The sequence below is a fragment of the Cydia amplana genome, chromosome 5 (genome assembly GCF_948474715.1).
Source record: "Cydia amplana chromosome 5, ilCydAmpl1.1, whole genome shotgun sequence".
Lineage (NCBI taxonomy): Eukaryota > Metazoa > Arthropoda > Insecta > Lepidoptera > Tortricidae > Cydia > Cydia amplana.
Genome location: NC_086073.1, coordinates 19,298,687 through 19,318,015, shown reverse-complemented (window position 1 = coordinate 19,318,015; position 19,329 = coordinate 19,298,687). Strand labels below are relative to the sequence as shown.

At 38.4% G+C, this 19,329-nt stretch overlaps 1 protein-coding gene across 4 annotated transcripts in view; it reads right to left on the bottom strand.

Annotated features, from left to right (window-relative positions):
- LOC134648344 (stathmin) overlaps window positions 1-19,329 on the bottom strand; it is a 60,470-nt gene that overhangs the window by 22,716 nt on the left and 18,425 nt on the right. For 2 of the 4 annotated variants that reach the window (XM_063502858.1, XM_063502857.1), the window contains exons 1-2: window positions 13,116-13,277; window positions 6,372-6,449 (exon numbers count right to left, since the gene is read on the bottom strand). The exons of 1 other annotated variant lie outside the window; for it this stretch is intronic. In XM_063502858.1, coding sequence (XP_063358928.1) covers window positions 6,372-6,449; window positions 13,116-13,191 — 154 coding nt within the window. In that variant the 5' untranslated portion in view covers window positions 13,192-13,277. Of the gene's footprint in view, window positions 1-6,371; window positions 6,450-13,115; window positions 13,282-19,329 lie in introns of those variants that run through there. One more of the 4 variants, XM_063502859.1, reaches the window with a different exon arrangement.

Here is a 19,329-nt window from a genome sequence, read left to right as displayed (position 1 = left end):
TTTACCCGTGGCTCCGGACACGTTCTTGACGAGTAGCGAAGGAACGAACCGGCGTAGGTACTTAAGAGCTACAAATGAATAGACAAAAGATTCATGAGAAGTTTCTGTCATATTTAATCTTATTTCGTGGTTCATAGAGTCGAAATTCAATAAACGGTTTACAAACCCCTTTTCTGAGCAGGTAGTTTTTGCTTGCAATGTTGCAATACGAGTAGAAAATTAGAAATACAGTAAGTATACCTACCTATTTTATATAAGACTTCAAATACTAATACTTTATGGTTTATTATATAACTTGATAGCAATAAATATAAAGTGCTAGTAATAAAAAAATAAAAGCAATAAAGAGTATAAAGAGAAGACTGTACGATAAAAACTGGCCATGCATGATCTGGTAACACATACAATATTCTTACCAATTGCACATTATTAAACAGTTCTTTTATTTTTAATAATCTGTAGATATAAGTCCTATAAGTATAATTATAATTAAAATTCAATCAATTGTCAATCATATTACTGATATTACCTACAATGTATGTGTGAGTTTTCTCGAATAGGTATATTTTATCGAATAAATATTCTGTCAATAAGAAATGTATATTTTTTAATCGTACTATTTTTTAACTTACGTAAGCCAGGCATCTAGGTATTAAGTATTATAGTAAACCATGTAAAAATTTATAAATAATCATGTGTATATACCGCTGCATTTGTTACAATTTCTTGTGTAGACGTGTTCACCTTATTACACCGACATAAAGCTTATAATTGGTTGTGGCAGTTCTGATAATGGTTTGGGAACCTACTTGTTTTCGGCAATATCAGACAAAAGGGTATTGGAAAACAACACGTTCTAATGAATGGAACACCAGCGGCCGGCATTTATTACCTGAACACTCGTGTGAAAGTGACCCAAGTCACCCAAGTGAACATGAATGATTAGCAATTTTGAGATCTATCTTAATGTTCTTAACAATATAATCGCTAGGTAACCAAGGTAGCATGGGTTTCTTTTTAAGGTTCTCGCGTGAAATCCTGTGTTTCGAATGCCGCTTGTGTGTACGTTTTTTTTGCGTCGTTGGCAGATTTGCTGTTTTCGCTCAGCAGTAAATTGATAATAATAAGATTTGGTGCCCTCGGGAGGGTGCCCAATACGCAAGCAGCGTTCCCGCGCTGGATTGTGATTGCAATTCTCTGCGCGAGAAAGCTGCCCGCGCGGGGGTCGCCCGTTTCAAGAAGAAATAACCACAAAGTAATACATACTTATTTTCTTAACTGTTATTTTTAACTAATATAGGTAGTATTTGTCTGCACATCTATTCTTCACGAAACTATATTACTTACACAATTATACATGTATAAAATGTATTTCATTGATTGAAATATAATTATATTAATTATGTAATTAATAATGAATATGTTAGCTTAAAAGCAATAATAGTAAAAAATGAAGGTTTTAATTTAAACTAGGGACGAGTAGGTTTAAAATTAAAAATAGTAGACAATATAGGATAGGGACACCTACTTCGATTAATATATTGTATAGTTGGCTAAATATGTTATATCAACACAGTTATAAATAATTAAAAAAAATCGTACGTCTAACGAGTTCATCTGAAGTCAACATTCAATATTAGACCTTACATACCCAGACCTAGAGCATTGATTGGATCAACCTGTTTCGGATCCGTTCGGGCCGGTGTTAAGTACCCGTGTAAACGGAGATACGTATCTGAGAAACGTGTCTTGGGAACGTTTATTGGAGACGTATCCGGATCCCGGCGGTTCCGTGTAAACCGTGTTCTTAGCACCGCCGGGCTTAAGAACACGGGTATTCGTTTCGGCGTGTAACACGGATACCGGGAGCCCTAGTCTGGAGTGCACTTGGGCACGTGGCCAGGTTTCTTCCTGTCCGAATTGTTTAATGGTTAACACGAGTGCAGGAGTCTTAAATGTTTTTTTTTTTTTAGGGTTCCGTACCCAAAGGGTAAAAACGGGACCCTATTACTAAGACTCCGCTGTCCGTTCGTCCGTCCGTCCGTCCGTCTGTCACCAGGCCGAACCGTGATAGCTAGACAGTTGAAATTTTCACAGATGATGTATTTCTGTTGCCGCTATAACAACAAATACTAAAAACAGAATAAAATAAAGATTTAAGTGGGGCTCCCATACAACAAACGTGATTTTTGACCGAAGTTAAGCAACGTCGGGCGGGGTCAGGACTTGGATGGGTGACCGTTTTTTTTTGCTTGTTTTGCTCTATTTTTTGTTGATGGTGCGGAACCCTCCGTGCGCCAGTCCGACTCGCACTTGGCCGGTTTTTCTAGGTACAAAAGGAAACATTTATTTGATAGTCGTTCAACTAGGAATTCTAAAATTAAATGCTCTCCTCTTTAGATATATATATAAAAATAAATAAATAAATAAACAAGAATTGCTCGTTTAAAGGTATTAGATTCGTATCATAGACCTACAGACGATCCAACGACGCGCCAAAAGTAGGTATCCGCCCTCTCGGATAACTTTTCCAAATATAGACAGAAGTCTAAAATTCACGTTCAAAACCATATCTAATACAATCTTGATTGTTCTACATGTAGAACCATCACTCTGTTAAGCTGTTCCTGAATTAGATGCTGACGGCAAACTTTTACGAAGATATAGATATTAAGCCAATATAGGAAACTACCTACTGTACGTTTGTGCGTATGAGAGCCATCAGTCTAAAGTTTGGTTTGAAAGTCAAAGATAGCAGCATGGTATATCCTATGCCGGCTATGCCCTTTCCCTGACTCAAACTAAATATCTCCTTTCCTTACCAACATTTTTAATCGGTTTACCGTGGGAAGGTGACAGACAGACAGAGTTACTTTGGCTATTATAATACTAGTAGGGATGTTCACCTAGGGATGTAACGTAGGTAAGTATAGGTATCTTGCTATCCTAGGACATATCAGTTTCAACTTTTTACATGCGCATGTGAATTAAACGAGTCATACTCGTAAGCATAACATTAAAACTAAATGCCCTACGTGCATATTAGAGGCAGTTTTCTCCACTCCATCGGACGCTACCGTGCCCGTTACTTTTAAATGCGGGTAGAATAAACTTATGGCCCTTTAGGTTAGTTTGGGGTCCTGTCCGTGTAATGGTTTTCTTTGTGGAATGTTTTTACGTAAAACTTTATGGTTTTTCGATCGGGATTTTGTTCTATTCATAGTGTCACAAGACTCACAAGAATTTGTTTGGGTACATAAAACGTAAGGAGGTATATAAGAAAATAGATTAACGTTCGAAGCGAAAAGTTCACCTCAGAAGAGCCATACTATAATTATGTTTGTCTAATATTCGTATTTTTTTACGCTTCTTTTTGAAGCCTATCTATTTCACAACACTACTTAAGTCTTTTTTATTCAGTATTTTGCGTCATTATATCAGATACCTACATGGGCAACAACGTCCGTATCTCTATACAGAAAAAATAAAATAAATGGGACTCTTTGTAAGTTTCATAGAAATAGTTCTTTATAAAAAGCGGCCAAGTGCGAGTCGGACTCGCCCATGAAGGGTTCCGTATTTAGGCGATTTATGACGTATAAAAAAACTACTTACTAGATCTCGTTCAAACCAATTTTCGGTGGAAGTTTACATGGTAATGTACATCATATATTTTTTTTAGTTTTATCATTCTCTTATTTTAGAAGTTACAGGGGGGGGGACACACATTTTACCACTTTGGAAGTGTCTTTCGCGCAAACTATTCAGTTTAGAAAAAAATGATATTAGAAACCTCAATATCATTTTTGAAGACCTATCCATAGATACCCCACACGTATGGGTTTGATGAAAAAAAAAATTTTGAGTTTCAGTTCGAAGTATGGGGAACCCCAAAAATTTATTGTTTTTTTTTTCTATTTTTGTGTGAAAATCTTAATGCGGTTCACAGAATACATCTACTTACCAAGTTTCAACAGTATAGTTCTTATAGTTTCGGAGAAAAGTGGCTGTGACATACGGACGGACAGACAGACAGACAGACCTGACGAATCTATAAGGGTTCCGTTTTTTGCCATTTGGCTACGGAACCCTAAAAACCTTCTTTATAACAAGAGAATAATGGCGTTGTGATATTCATTGATGGTCCCAGTCGTTTTTAGGGTTCCGTAGCCAAATGGCAAAAAACGGAACCCTTATAGATTCGTCATGTCTGTCTGTCTGTCCGTCCGTATGTCACAGCCACTTTTCTCCGAAACTATAAGAACTATACTGTTGAAACTTGGTAAGTACATGTATTCTGTGAACCGCATTATATTAAGATTTTCACACAAAAATAGAAAAAAAACAATAAATTTTTGGGGTTCCCCATACTTCGAACTGAAACTCAAAAATGTTTTTTTCATCAAACCCATGCGTGTGGGGTATCTATGGATAGGTCTTCAAAAATGATATTGAGGTTTCTAATATCATTTTTTTCTAAACTGAATAGTTTGCGCGAGAGACACTTCCAAAGTGGTAAAATGTGTCCCCCCCCCCCTGTAACTTCTAAAATAAGAGAATGATAAAACTAAAAAAAATATATGATGTACATTACCATGTAAACTTCCACCGAAAATTGGTTTGAACGAGATCTAGTAAGTAGTTTTTTTTTTATACGTCATAAATCGCCTAAATACGGAACCCTTCATGGGCGAGTCCGACTCGCACTTGGCCGCTTTTTTTTTTCTATATACTAGGTACATGTCAAGCACCATTAAAAGAAACATTATCAATTTATCATCCCCAAACAAGAACAAGTCTTAAACCTACATAATGTCAAACAAGAACTCCCATAAAACACCATGTATCACCCCTAAAGCTGCAATTTAGAAAAATCCGCGCATCATAGTCAAATTTAAACGCCCCTTTATCCCGCACTTAATTAAGTCCCGACATAATTTAGGGGTAATTTTAAAAGCCGGGAGAATGTCCCCGCCGCGTAAATTACCGTTATACTCAAGGCCGAACGTCGCCGAACCTTTACTCATACTTAGGAAACAAGGACGTAAGATTAGGTAGATTACGTGAGTTTTGTAGTATCTTACGTCATTTTGAGTTACAGTGTGAACTCTTAACTACGGGGAGTATTATGAAAATTTTCTAAGAATGTCGATGTATTTTTGGCTTAGGTAATATCGTTATTGTGTCCAAAACCCTTAGAGGGCCTACCGCGGACATTGAAAATAGAAATGTCGTTATCTGCCGTGCTTGCATAATATTCTAGATATATAGAGAGACAAATAGACGAACGAAGATCTTCGCGGTCGGCTTACAGGTTCTTTTCTAGGATATCACCTCGCAAATTGAGTCTAATAAAAAGTAATAAATAGAACACACACAAACAGTGTTCAATTTGCGACTTCACGGCTAGTCATGAGCATGACTGTAAACAAAGTTCGGTTGTTTTATGAAATTTTCTTCTCGAGGCGGTTTTTCTAGCCCGCTTTTGTTTCTGCGAAAGTGCGAACAATAGCGTTGATACGTGTAATTCCTGAGAGAGTGCCGTGTAAGCCCGTCGAGTAGGGGGAAGCCGCCCTTCCAGGATGACTCATAAGGACATCACCGTATGGCGTATACTATATACTTAGGTGACTAAACTAAAGATATACGCGATGTCTGTTGAATTAGATCGAAAACTCGTAAAACTTGGGAATCTGCGAATTCTTTATTGAATATAAAACATGAAATGACGCGTCGTTTGTTTCTTGTTCAGAAGAAAGGTGCGCCCACACCCGTTGTTGACGCGTCGGAAGCTAAGCAAACTATTCGAAGCCAAGGGCATATCGAAAACGTATTCGCCTTTGTGTCCACAATGAAGGTATCGACTATGTCGCTATACTCGCTATTGGATAAGCTTCGTGAGAGGAAAATTCGCTTGTGTTCAGTTCGATAAGTTAGAATTGGGGATTATCAATGACAATGTATACCTATAGCTAAGTTTCCAAGAAAGTATTTTTCTTGAGGTAAAAATACACACAGCTGCGGCTTTAATTTATACACGTTTGATACCATAAGCGGATAAACTACATTAATGGTTTAAGAATTTATTTCTCCAAAAGAATATTACGTTCACTTACATAGAGAAATACAAACAAACATTATATACATTATTTACATTAAAAGGACGATTTTCTATTTTTCTTTGCAAAAACCAGAACTTCATGAATATTTGATCAGTGAATCAAAAACATCACCAAACAACTGCGTTATACAGCTATGAGGCATGTTCGTGTGTATAGGCTTCAGGCTTGTTGGCACAAAGAGCAGTATTGATTCAACCTTCATCCAAATGCACCCATGTTAATATTACAGGCGTTGCACCAAACACTTACTTATAAATTTGACCTTCTTTGGTTGCTTCGTCCTTGGTTTGCCGACTGGTTTCTTGACTGGTGCCGAGCGCCGGTGTGCTGTGAGGAAACATAAAAGTTAGGGGAGGCCTAGCCGCCGCCGGGGCCACGAGGAGATAAAGCCCATTTGCAAATTTAAAAAGTCTAGAGATAAACCCTATAATGACCCCTGACGGTTCTTACTCACTTCTACGACTATTAAAACAAAATGTATGGCATAACATAGAAGATAACTATTACGCATTGCGAAAATCCTGGTTTCGATTCGGAAAAAGGGAATCCTACCGCAAGTACGGCAACAGCAAAACAAAACCTTATCGAGTCGCCGACCCGACCATTCTTCTTCATTAAGACATTCCTCACAAGAAAATGCTCGAGGCAGTTTATTTCAATCAAGAAAAGCGGCAAATATTCATTACGACAAGACCTAGACCTTTAATGGGCAACTTCATATTTCAGCGGGCGACAATCGAAAAGCGATTACTGGCCGATGTTTATTTAAAGACCCTCAGTCAGGCCCAAATGAATCGATTGGAACGGAACCGATGCTCGCGTGACTAGCTGTAACGATAAAATGCGAGTATCGATTCGTTATTTTTGATGCTGTTTCATGAAGGTCTTTCAGGTCTTTGTCCGTGACCGCTGACGCATTGTGGAGGACTGAATCCTTTGTTGGTTGTTGGACAGGATTGTTGAACAATGTCTGTATGTACTAACAAATATAAGATCGTGTTATCTTTACTGAATAAATAAAATTGAAATTGAAATTGTACTGATCATCACGAAATGTATAAATAGGAACGGGCCGTTGGAACCGTTAATCACTGCGGGCCAGTGCGGGCTTACAGTTGCCTGACTCATCTAAGCTGTGGCATGGATTAATTCAACATGAGTAGGTACTCAAGTGTCGTTGTCTTATTTGCTAGTGCTTCGTATGTGTATGATCAAAGGCAAGATTATATTGCGCAAATATAATGATTAAATGTAAAATACTAAATAGCGTCATACAACAACATTCGTTTCTTATCATTCTTATCAGCCATCATTTAGCTGGTCTACACAACACATCGACAACAAAAATACACTTGTCGACTCTTCAAATAAGTACCTACGCGAATGCGTCATACACGTAGTATTTTCTTTCCGCAACTTCGTTGTTCGTACTTGCAAAAACACCATGAACATAACACGCAACGCTCCCCCTCCCATGTTGCCGTATGTCCCAAAAATTGAGTAGGAAAATAAATCGTCGTTTAGGCAGTTTCGGGTTCGACTTGCCCGAATAGTTGCGAGGTAATAAGGCGACACGAGACGTGAGGAGAATGCTGTGGGCTTGGGTAATCCTTGGCGATAAGTCCAGGGTTACACCAGACGGAGTGGAGACAATTCAGAAAGTGTTAGGGTCACTAAAATATCGAAACATAAGCTACTTCAAGAGACCATGGACTTCGTGAGACTTTAAACAACAAGGTAAAAAATTAAAAGATTGGTAGTGGAAGATTGGTTAGAGAAAGGTCGGGGTCGGGTAATCACTATACGTCCAGGGTTACACAAGAGCGTTTAAAGTCAGAGTAGACTGTAGAGTAGAGAAAGTAGATTTTGGGAATGTTAAGCTCATATATCTTCTTCAAAAAATACTAGTCCAGGTGTCCTTAAAGAAACAAAGAGGTAGGTAATAAGGCTACGAGACGAAACATTGTGAGCACGTGAGAGGAATAGGTACTGTGACTACTGTGTGTTTGAGTAATCCCTCGCGATAAGCCCAGGCTTACACGAGACACTGCGGAGACAAGTGATGGAGAGTTGGAGAGCGTTAAGCTAAGCATAAAGTATAATGTACGGCTTATCTTAAATTAATTTAATGTATAACCTTATTTAAGAGGTTACATAATATTCTGTGAGAGCTTTATGTTCTAAATAAATTAAAAAAAAATTATGAAGTTTACACAAAATATTGCGGAGACAGAATGTAGCGAACCTTAATATTACCACTAATGTATCGATTATCTTTATATTTTATACGGCTAAAGAAGATATAGAAATAACTATATTCAGAACAACAACAAAGTAAATGTAACATCAATTTCGTCCCACAATCAAAACATCACTTAGTTCCAAGTACACCAACAAGAGCACATAAGCTCGAGACGAAACAACGTGTTCTTTATGCACAATTCTCCGAGAGATAAAACAAACCCGCCAGACCAAATATCGCAGCGAGATTAAGTTTAACTAGTTCGCAACACCGCAGTGAACATGCACATTGCAGATAAACCAACCCTGAGAGAGGATATAAAAAGCTTTATGTTTATGTCCAAACTAAGCCATGTTAACGGGGATAAATCAAAAGCTGAATGAAAACTGAACCCCGCCGGCAATTACAAAGGTCGCAATCACCTAGTATTTATCAAATATGAAAATGCTATAGTACCTATAGGATATGAAGAGACCTTCATGATATGTTAATACCTAACATAAACCAAGTTAAATCGGGATATGTGAATGAACTGAATCAAAACGGGACCCCACCAATTATAACATTAAAGAGCGCAAAAAAAACCTTGTGTAAATCGAATATAAATGTTTGAAATGGCAGTTAAGGCTGAAAGGCAGACCCCTCGGCGCCGCACGATACGACATGGAAACTGATAAAATATTTAGAGCGGCTTTAAACTCGCGAGGGGAGAAATGGTAAATTTACAGCCGTTGGGAATACGTACAAAACGCGACCGCGGAAGTTTCAGGCGGAAACGCATGGCAAATTTGAATTTAGACTGGACTGTGGGTTTGGAACTATCTAGCATAGTAGGTACGTATTTTGGGATACGAATTGATTTCATTAGTGTTGTTGAAGACTCTTTAAGTTTCCTCATCTTAAATATACTATTTACTTTTTGATATTGCTTTTTATAATCTTGTGAAGACTTGAGTTCTTCCACTAAAAATAAAATATTGGAACACTTTTTGAGAGGCGATGTCTTTACTCAAACAGAAACTCATAAAGAGGCTACGGATGCCTTATCATCAATGGACTCGAGTCTTTCTGGAAAAAGCATAAATGCTGGTAATAGGGCCTTAATTTCGATGTTCGATGCTCGCACTCGTATAGTAGAATGATTCATTCAAAATCAGAATCTTAAAAAAAGTATCTAATGAACTGTAAATAAACACTTATTAACCAAGTATGTAGGTACCCAGTTGGTTTAATTGCAATAATTTATGACTTGTCAGGAAAAAGCATCTTGAAAATTAAGTGTTCATTGTTCTAGCAATGAAAAATGGGAATGGAGATAATATAATACGGCATCACAATGAAATACAATACAATAATCTGCGCGAAAAATATGATAAATATTATAAGAAATAAAGTGTTAGAAGTATGAAAGCGCTCGACGGCAACATTATGCGCTTTTCATTTCCCCACTTCCCAACCGCTTAGACAAACGGGCAAGTCTAGAAAGCATGGACACGTTTGAAGCCGGTCTCATTAGTGTGATGGAACGCGGTTGAAGTTTAAATTAAAAGTGCAGCGGTGGCTACGTGCCTCGCAGATGTAATGGCGTGTTTAGTCTTGTCAAGTGGATTGATGTGTGAAATATGTCAACAGAAGGGTGGTGGAAAGCGGAACACTTAGCTATTGACAAAATGATTATGAATGTTTGTAATGCATGCTGAAGTTTGGGAATTGGGATAAGTGTCGGACTCGGGTCCGAGTTAAGTTGTTCTAGACGTCCTAGTAGAGTGATGAAAGCAACAGAGCAGAGCAATACAGCGATGAGATAAATATAACTTATGCAACTTATAAAAGGTTCCATGTCCGTTATACCTATTTCAGAAATCACGTCACGCATTGCAGCGTTTGTTGAGGCTAAGACAAGTCCTACCAGCAAAAGCCCCTTAATAAAGAAAAAAAAAAACAATACCTTTTAACTTTCTAAGACTTAAATGGTCACTTTGTTATTCCCGTAACGTCTTCTGATAACTGATTAGTTGGCACCTACATACCTAAAGTTGTATATCAATAAATAATTATTTGTTATATTTTACATTAGCTATGTTCTCAAACATAACGGCCGACTTTTCTCCATGGCACCATTTTAAAACGAATGAATTCTCAACTAATGCCTTATTTTCCTCAAACTTGAAAACTAAGACGAGCGAAGAGACCTTCTTAAATTCGCAAGTTTCAGCATAACAAGTGTAGCGAGACGGGGCGGGACACGCAAACTTCGGACCTGCAATGCATCACCATTAACTTTACAAGTAGTGTTTCACGTGCTTTAACAAACACATTAGAATATAAATTTACTGTGTGTTATCACTTATCACAGTATTTATTTATAAAAAAAAAAATTATTTTGAAGTTTCTTGAGATTTCATCTTGGAAAAAGCCGTAAGCTGGCTATGCCCAAGACTGTGGTATGTGGTCCGCGCTGGCATCGGATGTTATTCCTATTTTCTAAGTTTCTTGATTAGTTCATTTATTTCGAAATTTAATTCGGTACCCTTGCCCTGTTAAATCCTTTCTGAAGTACCTGGTTATCGAATCATAGTTTCATAGTCCCTTATGAAAATCTCATTTTGATATAATATTTCAATGCCATAAAGTTTGGTAACGTATATTTGCATTTCGCAAATCCAATATACGACATTTAATCCGTTTTAATCCCATCACGAAGTACAATCCGAAGATAATAAATTAAAATACCCAGTTAAATAACATTTGCGTTCCCACCCCATAAGAGCAATGCGAACTAAGCGTCGGTATTCAAATGGAATGCCCCAATGATTCTCCTGTTGCTCCCTGCGGATCAAAAGGGTCCTAAACTTGTTGAGTTAATTAAACTTGACTGCTAATCGCACCCTAAACAATTATGTAATCGCTATCCCCTATGCCTCTTCACAAATTGCCGGTTGACATACCCTCCGAGGTTGATGAGCGTTTGATGACATCACATCTGAATAATGCGCGGTGGAGTTTTGGGAATTTAATGAATACATTTTGAGGTTTTGATTACAGGGGAGCGTATAAGTAATTTTGTTCATAAAGGAGTCATTGATATAGCAGTGTAATTCCTGTCAAGGGACGGGTAAATTGTATAGAAGGTACGTGACGTGACCGCAGCGAGACACAAATGTAGACAAGAAAAAGCGAGCTTAAAATACTTAAATAAGCTTGATTGAATTGCCAAGGTTGAAGAAACCAAGCTACTCCTAGCATTATTTGTAAAAACAATGGATGGACAAAAAAAACAACAATTAAAAGATGATATATAAATTGGTGATTTCCTAGTCCTACAGAATCCCCTGTCTGAATTAAATGAAAAATCTTTCTTTTCAGGCAACTATTGGCCCATAGATAAATAGCCCTCATCATAATGATAATTGTTTTAAGCTCTGCGATAAGTGGTATCGACTGATTATGTTAGTTTACGTCGGCATTGCGTGCTAAAGCACGATCGGCCTGCATTATATAAGAGCCCTACAGAAACGTGCTACGACCTAACGATCAAAAAGACAATAAAATTTCATGACGTCGAATTCAATTTTGAAGGGCCAAATAAAACAGAAGTCGAATCGGTCGTAAATTTTACAGTAGATGCTGATGAATTCGAATGAATTCAATTTATTAGAATTATTGTTAAGAGACTAAAAGACAACACATTTAAATAGAAAAGCAGGAACCAAATCGTGGAGCACATATCCACAAAATGGTTGCCAGATGTAGTGGTGCTCCGTACAAAATGGTGGACGATATAAAGTTTATGTTAAATCAATAGCTAGCAGCTAGCTAGCTCTAGTATCCAGTAGTTCACCGCAACCTATACGATTTATTCGAAATGGAGACAACTGAAACAAAGTGTAGATTTCCCAGACTATCAAATAATAGGGCCAAGTAAAGGTATGTTAAATCAAACCCAACAGCATAAAATACGCAACATTAATTTAAAAATAACATTGACATAGCAACCAGACACAAAATGAAATGACGCCGGTGTCGAGTTTCGCCGGAAAAGTTAGTAAAAGTTTTCCGTTTCCATCAACAAAGTTCTTACATAATGCCAACAGTTCATGACAGGCGGAGTTTGCAGCTCAGGCCAAATTAATAGGTCTAGATTACACAGGGGGTGCACACAACCCTAACTCCGACTGTCTCTCGATCTCCCTTTCAGGAGGTTAAGTAATACCGGTAGACCACGTGTTCAGTGTCAAGATTTGAATACCGGTATGGACGCCCCCACCCCTCGTATCGCCGGCCGGCGTTTCTTTGACGTAAGAGCTTTAGACTTAATGAGGGTTTTTTAAAAGAAATGTTGGGTTGACGTTCAAGCTAGTAGGTCACCGAGTATAGTGATGTTGTGGTTGAATATAACCACAAGTTTTATATTGTATAAAAGTAGTTTAGCGCCAGAGACCAGCAGACGAGTAGATTAGAAATTAGTCAATTAAGACATTACATTAACGACAACGACGCATTTGTAATTTAACTTTTTCCAGTATTAAAACCAAAATCGTTGTTGATGCGTAAAAAAACAGATCATCCAATTACTCGAAGCTAAAGAAAAGGTTGACAGCTCATCTGGAAAAGGAAGAAAAATAATACTAACGAAGATCTTAACTGTAAGGCTATCTAAACAGTAAACAAATGGGCTTTAGTCTCCGTTGTGACAGCGGCCGGCGTCGCCGGCTCGGAACAACACGACCGGCGTCCGGCCGACTCCCAACCTGCAGGCAGGACCGGTGCTCTGCACGAGTGGCAGAAGCATTGCAGCACAGAGTCCCGAACGAGTCCTATCAGCATGGTGAAGGATTCAAATTGACTATCTAACGGAACCGAGTCGCGGCGCGGGCGGACTGCGCGACTCTCGCCCGGAAACTGATCCGCGCCGGGGGGTGTCGGTCGATAGCTACGCCCCGCGCCTCGCCGCCCGCCCTGCGGACCCTCCCGCCACCCCATGCGCTGCCGCCCCTAACCTAACTTGATAACCCGCACAAGAAAATAAGCCTACCAAATGGAAAAATAATGTCACCCGCGACATCTATTACGTTACGCGTTCCCGTGAAACGATGGTGAGACGGACCAACCCTTGCACCTTTTTCTTTTATGGTTATGGAAGCATTAATGTAAACTCTTGCAAACACTCTAAGCTGATGCTCACATCGGCGCAAAAGATATCCATGTAAAGTAACATGAAAGGCTAATACGTTTCAGTTTGCTGAAAGCAAACTCAATTCGCAGCCGGGAGGCCTAAGGTCGGGGAAGACAAAACTAATTTAGGAGCCGCCCAGACTCGTACGGGTCTCGACGGGCTCCTCGCTCATAAAAACAGCGAGTGGGAGGGAGGCCGGAGGGGGCACCATGCGGAGGTTCCGCCGCCGTCTCGGCGCCGCCGCCCGCAGCCAATTAACGGCCAGCAAGCCACGCTGAATTTGTTTCGCCACTCGAATTGCTTCCGATTGATTTCCGGTGCTCGACATCATTCATCAATGAATTCACTAACACCCTCTCAGTTATCCACAGCGCTTAAAATTGTCGCTCCGAATAACTGCCGGGGAGTGAGTTAGGTTTCCCACTGAACCGGATAATTTTCCGGTTTGATTTATTTTTTCTTAATTTCGGTGTAGGGGAAGACGCAAGGACTGCAGTGGTGGTATAACCTCGTGCACCGGTAACACGGCTGTGGTGCGGCGGATCGATGCGGCCAACAACCCCAAGACCGCTTCCCCCTGCGGTAGTAACTGGAAATTCCAGCACCGTGGCACACAGACGTTGCATACACGTCGCTACGGTACGGGAATACCGCTCCTGGCGTCCGCCTGACTGACTGCCCGTTGCGATCGCAGCCAACACCTAATTGTTACGTTCATTAAGGAAATTAAAAAAGTTTTACAACTCGGAATCACTACCACGGTACGCGGCAAGAAATCGAATGTGTCATTTCATTGATAGCCAAAGTTGTAGATTCTTAAACTTGGGTAACACTACATCAAAAGCACATAAAATGTAAAGCCTGTCAACCCCTGTCCTGAACCCCTGTCTAGAATGCAGTAGGAAGATTATATCACGGCGGTGATAAATTAACTTCCTCAATAAAACTTTTGTCTGTGATACCCGGGGGATACGGTGACTAACACAGAACAAATTTATAAAAGCTACGGTAAGAAAGTCAATAATAAAACTTTGTCATTATTTTAGTTTCTAGCACAGAATTTATTTTACTTTTTTGTTTTATTTTGCGTCGCAATATAAATAGTCATTATTTTAGTTTCTAGCACAGAATTTATTTTACTTTTTTGTTTTATTTTGCGTCGCAATATAAATAAAATTCCCTAAGTGAAAGTTTAACTGTAACAAATTGAATTTAATATCTGCGTCACATTCATAAAAATGTAACACACAAAACCATATAAACAAATTTCAGACCAAAGTGATAAACAAGGCACTTGTATTGAAAAGTAATTATTTCTATTGAAAGTCGTTTGAAAATTAAACATCATTGCGACTAAGATTATTATGTCGCCAATTTAAATTAAAATCAAGTGGCGCCCAACGTGGGACCGACATTAATAATTCCATCTCAACCTATTATTATACTACCGGTGCATTATGTATACTTTCCTCCCTCAAAGAGCGGCAACAAGTTGAGTCACGTGCCGGCTGGATTTGGCTAAGAATATAATTTGGAGGAGGCGGCGCGCGTCCGCCTGTGACTCTACCCGTATCGATTTTGGCTCGTTTTAGACTTTGTTTAAACATCGCATCCCGGCGTTATGACAGGAACACAACCTACAATAATACCGTTCAGCGCTGTTTCTTACTATCCAGTTTAATACGAAATTTGATGAATAGATACTTTACTAGGATAACTTCTAGAGATGTTAATCTAATATATGTACATGATGAAGTAAAGCACGTAAATACGTGAGTCAAATAACTTGAACAACATATTGTGTACTGCGGAACGAGACGCTTTCAAGAATATTAAGTACGAAATATGGCCTTGCGTGTTTATGGAGATGATGATCAAAAAATTCGATATGTATTGAAAATGTGTGCTATGCCACACATACTTAATGAGATGAGTCAACGAACGGCAGCGCGATTATACTTAAAAAAATGTTTTATTAGATTAGAACCTGGCTCTTGGGATTATTCTTGTTATGATGAACATCACGTTCAGTCATAAGTAGGTAATCAAAGTTCGAAGGATACGTCATTAATATTGACGAAGGACTTCAAAACAAAATTATTTGAAACTAAGCGATCTTTGATCATAATTTCAACTTAAGATCTCGCGGCGTTAATGAGCTGAAACTGCATAAAGTTGGACAGTGTTGACTAAATAAACATATAACTTCCAATATTATTTTGGGGAGAAATCCAATCGTGCCAGCATATGGTTGTGACTAACTACCTTGGGGACAGATTTTCCGCATCTGGATGGCGAAACTTTGCAAGGTTATCGGAGAAAAATGAAGAAGGCGTCTCTGAAAATGAATTTATGGTACATTACGCGAATTATTTAGGCAAGACGTTTTGTAATTCAAATCGGGGCTTTAAATGAGCCGTTTAATAGAGACGACAAATTTTCTACTGCGTCAGTGGCAGACTGTGGGGCGATCGCTTATCTCATTAATATTAAAAAGAAGGATTAGGATTACTTAGGGGGTATCGTCCCCGTAGGTTTGGCGAAACATCAATTCGATATGACTTTCAATATCAAGTGGGGTCGGTTCCGAGTCTGAGGGGTAATATTGCTGTATTATAATGACCCTCGCTTTGTATTGCCGGCGTCTTTATTGTGGTTGTTTGTTTTACGCTATTGGATTCAACCTCAAAGGGTGACTCGATCCTAATAAGATTTGACACGTTTGTATGCGTAACTGTCAAGTGTCAACGTTAAAATGTAATTTCGATACGTGATATTTTATTAACGTTTATTTATATTTTGTTAAACAACATCATCAGGTCATAAATTCATAATCTAGAAGGGAAGTACGAAATTTTTTTTCTTTATTATTATTATACGATTGATGAGTTTCCATTGTTAGTAATTGAACTTTTACCAACTGCTACTGAAAATCTAAAGTCCCACCAGACACATCCTCCATTTCGTACAATACGAATACGAATGCTTATACCAAAAAGGAGATAAAGCATCCCAAGAAGTACATTCATTGACAACAAAATGGGTTGAACTTTTTACAGAAAAGTGAATATTCTTTTTCGAGCCGAGTTAACATTGAAGTTAAATCCCCTCAGTCATAACATCTGTTCGTTTAAAAGCATGCAGTAAAAGGGCCTTAGCGTGGCGCCATAAAAACGTCGGGACAACCGCCGCCGTCTCTAATAGAGAATAGAGAACGTCGGTGACACATTGGAAGAGAAAGCTTCCTGACAAAGTGTCTTAAAGGCTAACTCAAACGCAGATAATAAGTAAGTCATCTTTTTAGTAGGTATCTGAAATGTTTGAGACTTAATTCTAGTATCTAAGATAAAAAAAAATTATCGTTGTAAAAACTTTTTCATTGACGTTGGCCATGGCGCCATGAAGCTGGGAGAGAATATTTCATTGGGTCCTTGAAATGTTCATGCCATTAGATAAAAAATATAACATTTCTAATCTAGCAGAAGTACATTGTGCGAGTATACGTATGAAATACATATTTCAAAGTCCTTTCAGTAGAGAACAATCAATATTTGAAAATTTTCACACCCCCTGCTCCCCAAAGCCCTTTAGCATCTTTAAGCTATTTATAACCAATGTGAAACCTTAATTACTCTTAAACCAATTCAAATCTGGTAATACAAATCAAGACCGCAGCTCGCAGGTCAAATGAAACCAGATATTTGAAGCCGTATCGTCTGCGGTCAATTGTAAAGTGTCAGCATGATATCATCAGGCTCGACTGGCTCGAGCGAGAGGCATCTCTGAAACTAGGTTAAGAGTTGAATAAAAGGAGGCAGAAAAAGTGCATTGACTTAGGGCTTTGCACTAATTTCGGCCGTCTTGATATCAATTTAAAAGACCCATTGGGGAAATTCATTAAAAAGTGCATGTTCCTGTGATAAAGAGTTATAAGGATCGGGTCAAAAGATCAATGTTTCGTTACAATAAATAAAAGGTAAAACAAGCATCATTATCTCATTGCAATGGCTTGCTTACAGACAATACAGACGTAAAACTACATTAAGAGACTAACTTGACTTACAAAACCATCATCATCATCTTCCTCGCGTTGTCCCGGCATTTTGCCACGGCTCATGGGAGCCTGGGGTCCGCTTGGTAACTTATCCCAGGAATTGGCGTGGGCACTAGTTTTTACGAAACCTTTTCAAATAAAATCATTTTTTAGATGGATGAATATTACAGAGTTTACTAAATAGACCTTTCTAACTTTTAAAAACATTGTTACATAACAACGAACAAAGACCACTAGAAAACAGTTTGTCGGCCTAGACGGAAAAGTTTCGCCGCACAATATTGCGGATGCAATTTGTTCCCGGCCAAACCGTCCAACTTTACGTCTATATCTAATCTAAACTCCCGAGTTCAGGAAACTACAAACAGTTTCCAGATGCTAAAATGGCATTTAATACAGTCATTATATTTACAGATAATGTAACTCGTATGCAGAATTAGAGCAACCTGATAGTTGTGGGTGTGTATTTCATGATATCACGGCGTTATCGTATACCTAAATCTAAATTTGAATTACGTGACTCCATCATAATTTTACTTTTCCATAAATATGCTAGAATTAAAAAATATCTACTTGCAATCGGTTCACACTTTCGGATTCTGGTTATTAGTTTAGCGAGCTACGTAAAGCACTCGTTAAATAGTCGTGAATTTACTTACTCTCAGAATTTGGTGAAGTGGAACTGCTGATGCAAATCATGAAAATATTGTGTGTGAAGTCGGTAGTTTTTGTTAAAGATTATATCATCCGTAAAAGTTTTATAGTGTTAACTACAGCTGCAGTTCCTATTGTAAAAGATAACAGGCAAAGGACGATGTTTACAGCAAAAGTTTAATAAGTGTCTGGCCGTTATCGGTCAAACACGGTTAGTTTCTCGGGCCGCTATCAGGGGACAATAGGGTAATAAGTATTACAACAAACAGTATCAACTCTACAGACTACTGCTGTTTGGATGCTCTTGGAAAGGGGGAAGTTGTGCTAATAATATAAAATTATAAATAAACGTGTAAAGCGATTATGTTAGATGAGAGTAGGTAAAGGGACGTATTTGTATATAACAAATAAACATATCTTTAACGCATTGAGTCGAGATGATTTTTACTTTATGTTATGTTATTTGCTACTAAATAGTACGCCTTGGCATCTCTTTTTCAAACTCCTCTTCTCCATAGCTCTGAACGTGAAGTTTATCATTGTCACCCTCCTTATATTAAACTAAAACAGGTCATAAACACGAAAATCGATTGTAGTCGCGTGACGAAAAGTCAATACTCAGTGTAGTTTTAATGACAGAACAACATGAATTGTTTCAGACAGCTGGAATAGCTTGAATCGATAGTACGAACTGCATTGCATTAGTCACCCGCTGAGTGCAATACGGCCTGAAAGCTGCCAGTGCCACTCACCACATCGATACGTTATGTAAATAGGTGTTGTAGTTGTAATAAAGTTATTATAAGCTGTTAAGTAAGGGGCACGTGGAAGAGAAAGATTCACAAAGTAAAACAATAACGGAAAAATACTGTATTGTTACATGATGAATGAGTCGTTGATTTCGGGCTGCGTTTGATTTTTTTTTTCACAATTAAATTTAAGACTTTTTTAGAAAACACGTTGATACAGCAATTGCCTAAAGAAACGGTTTCGCTATACTCGTATTTATATAGCAAAAGGGGTTAGCAGTACGTTGCGAAATGCGTATCCTTAGGGACGCATATCCAAGAGCTATATTCCG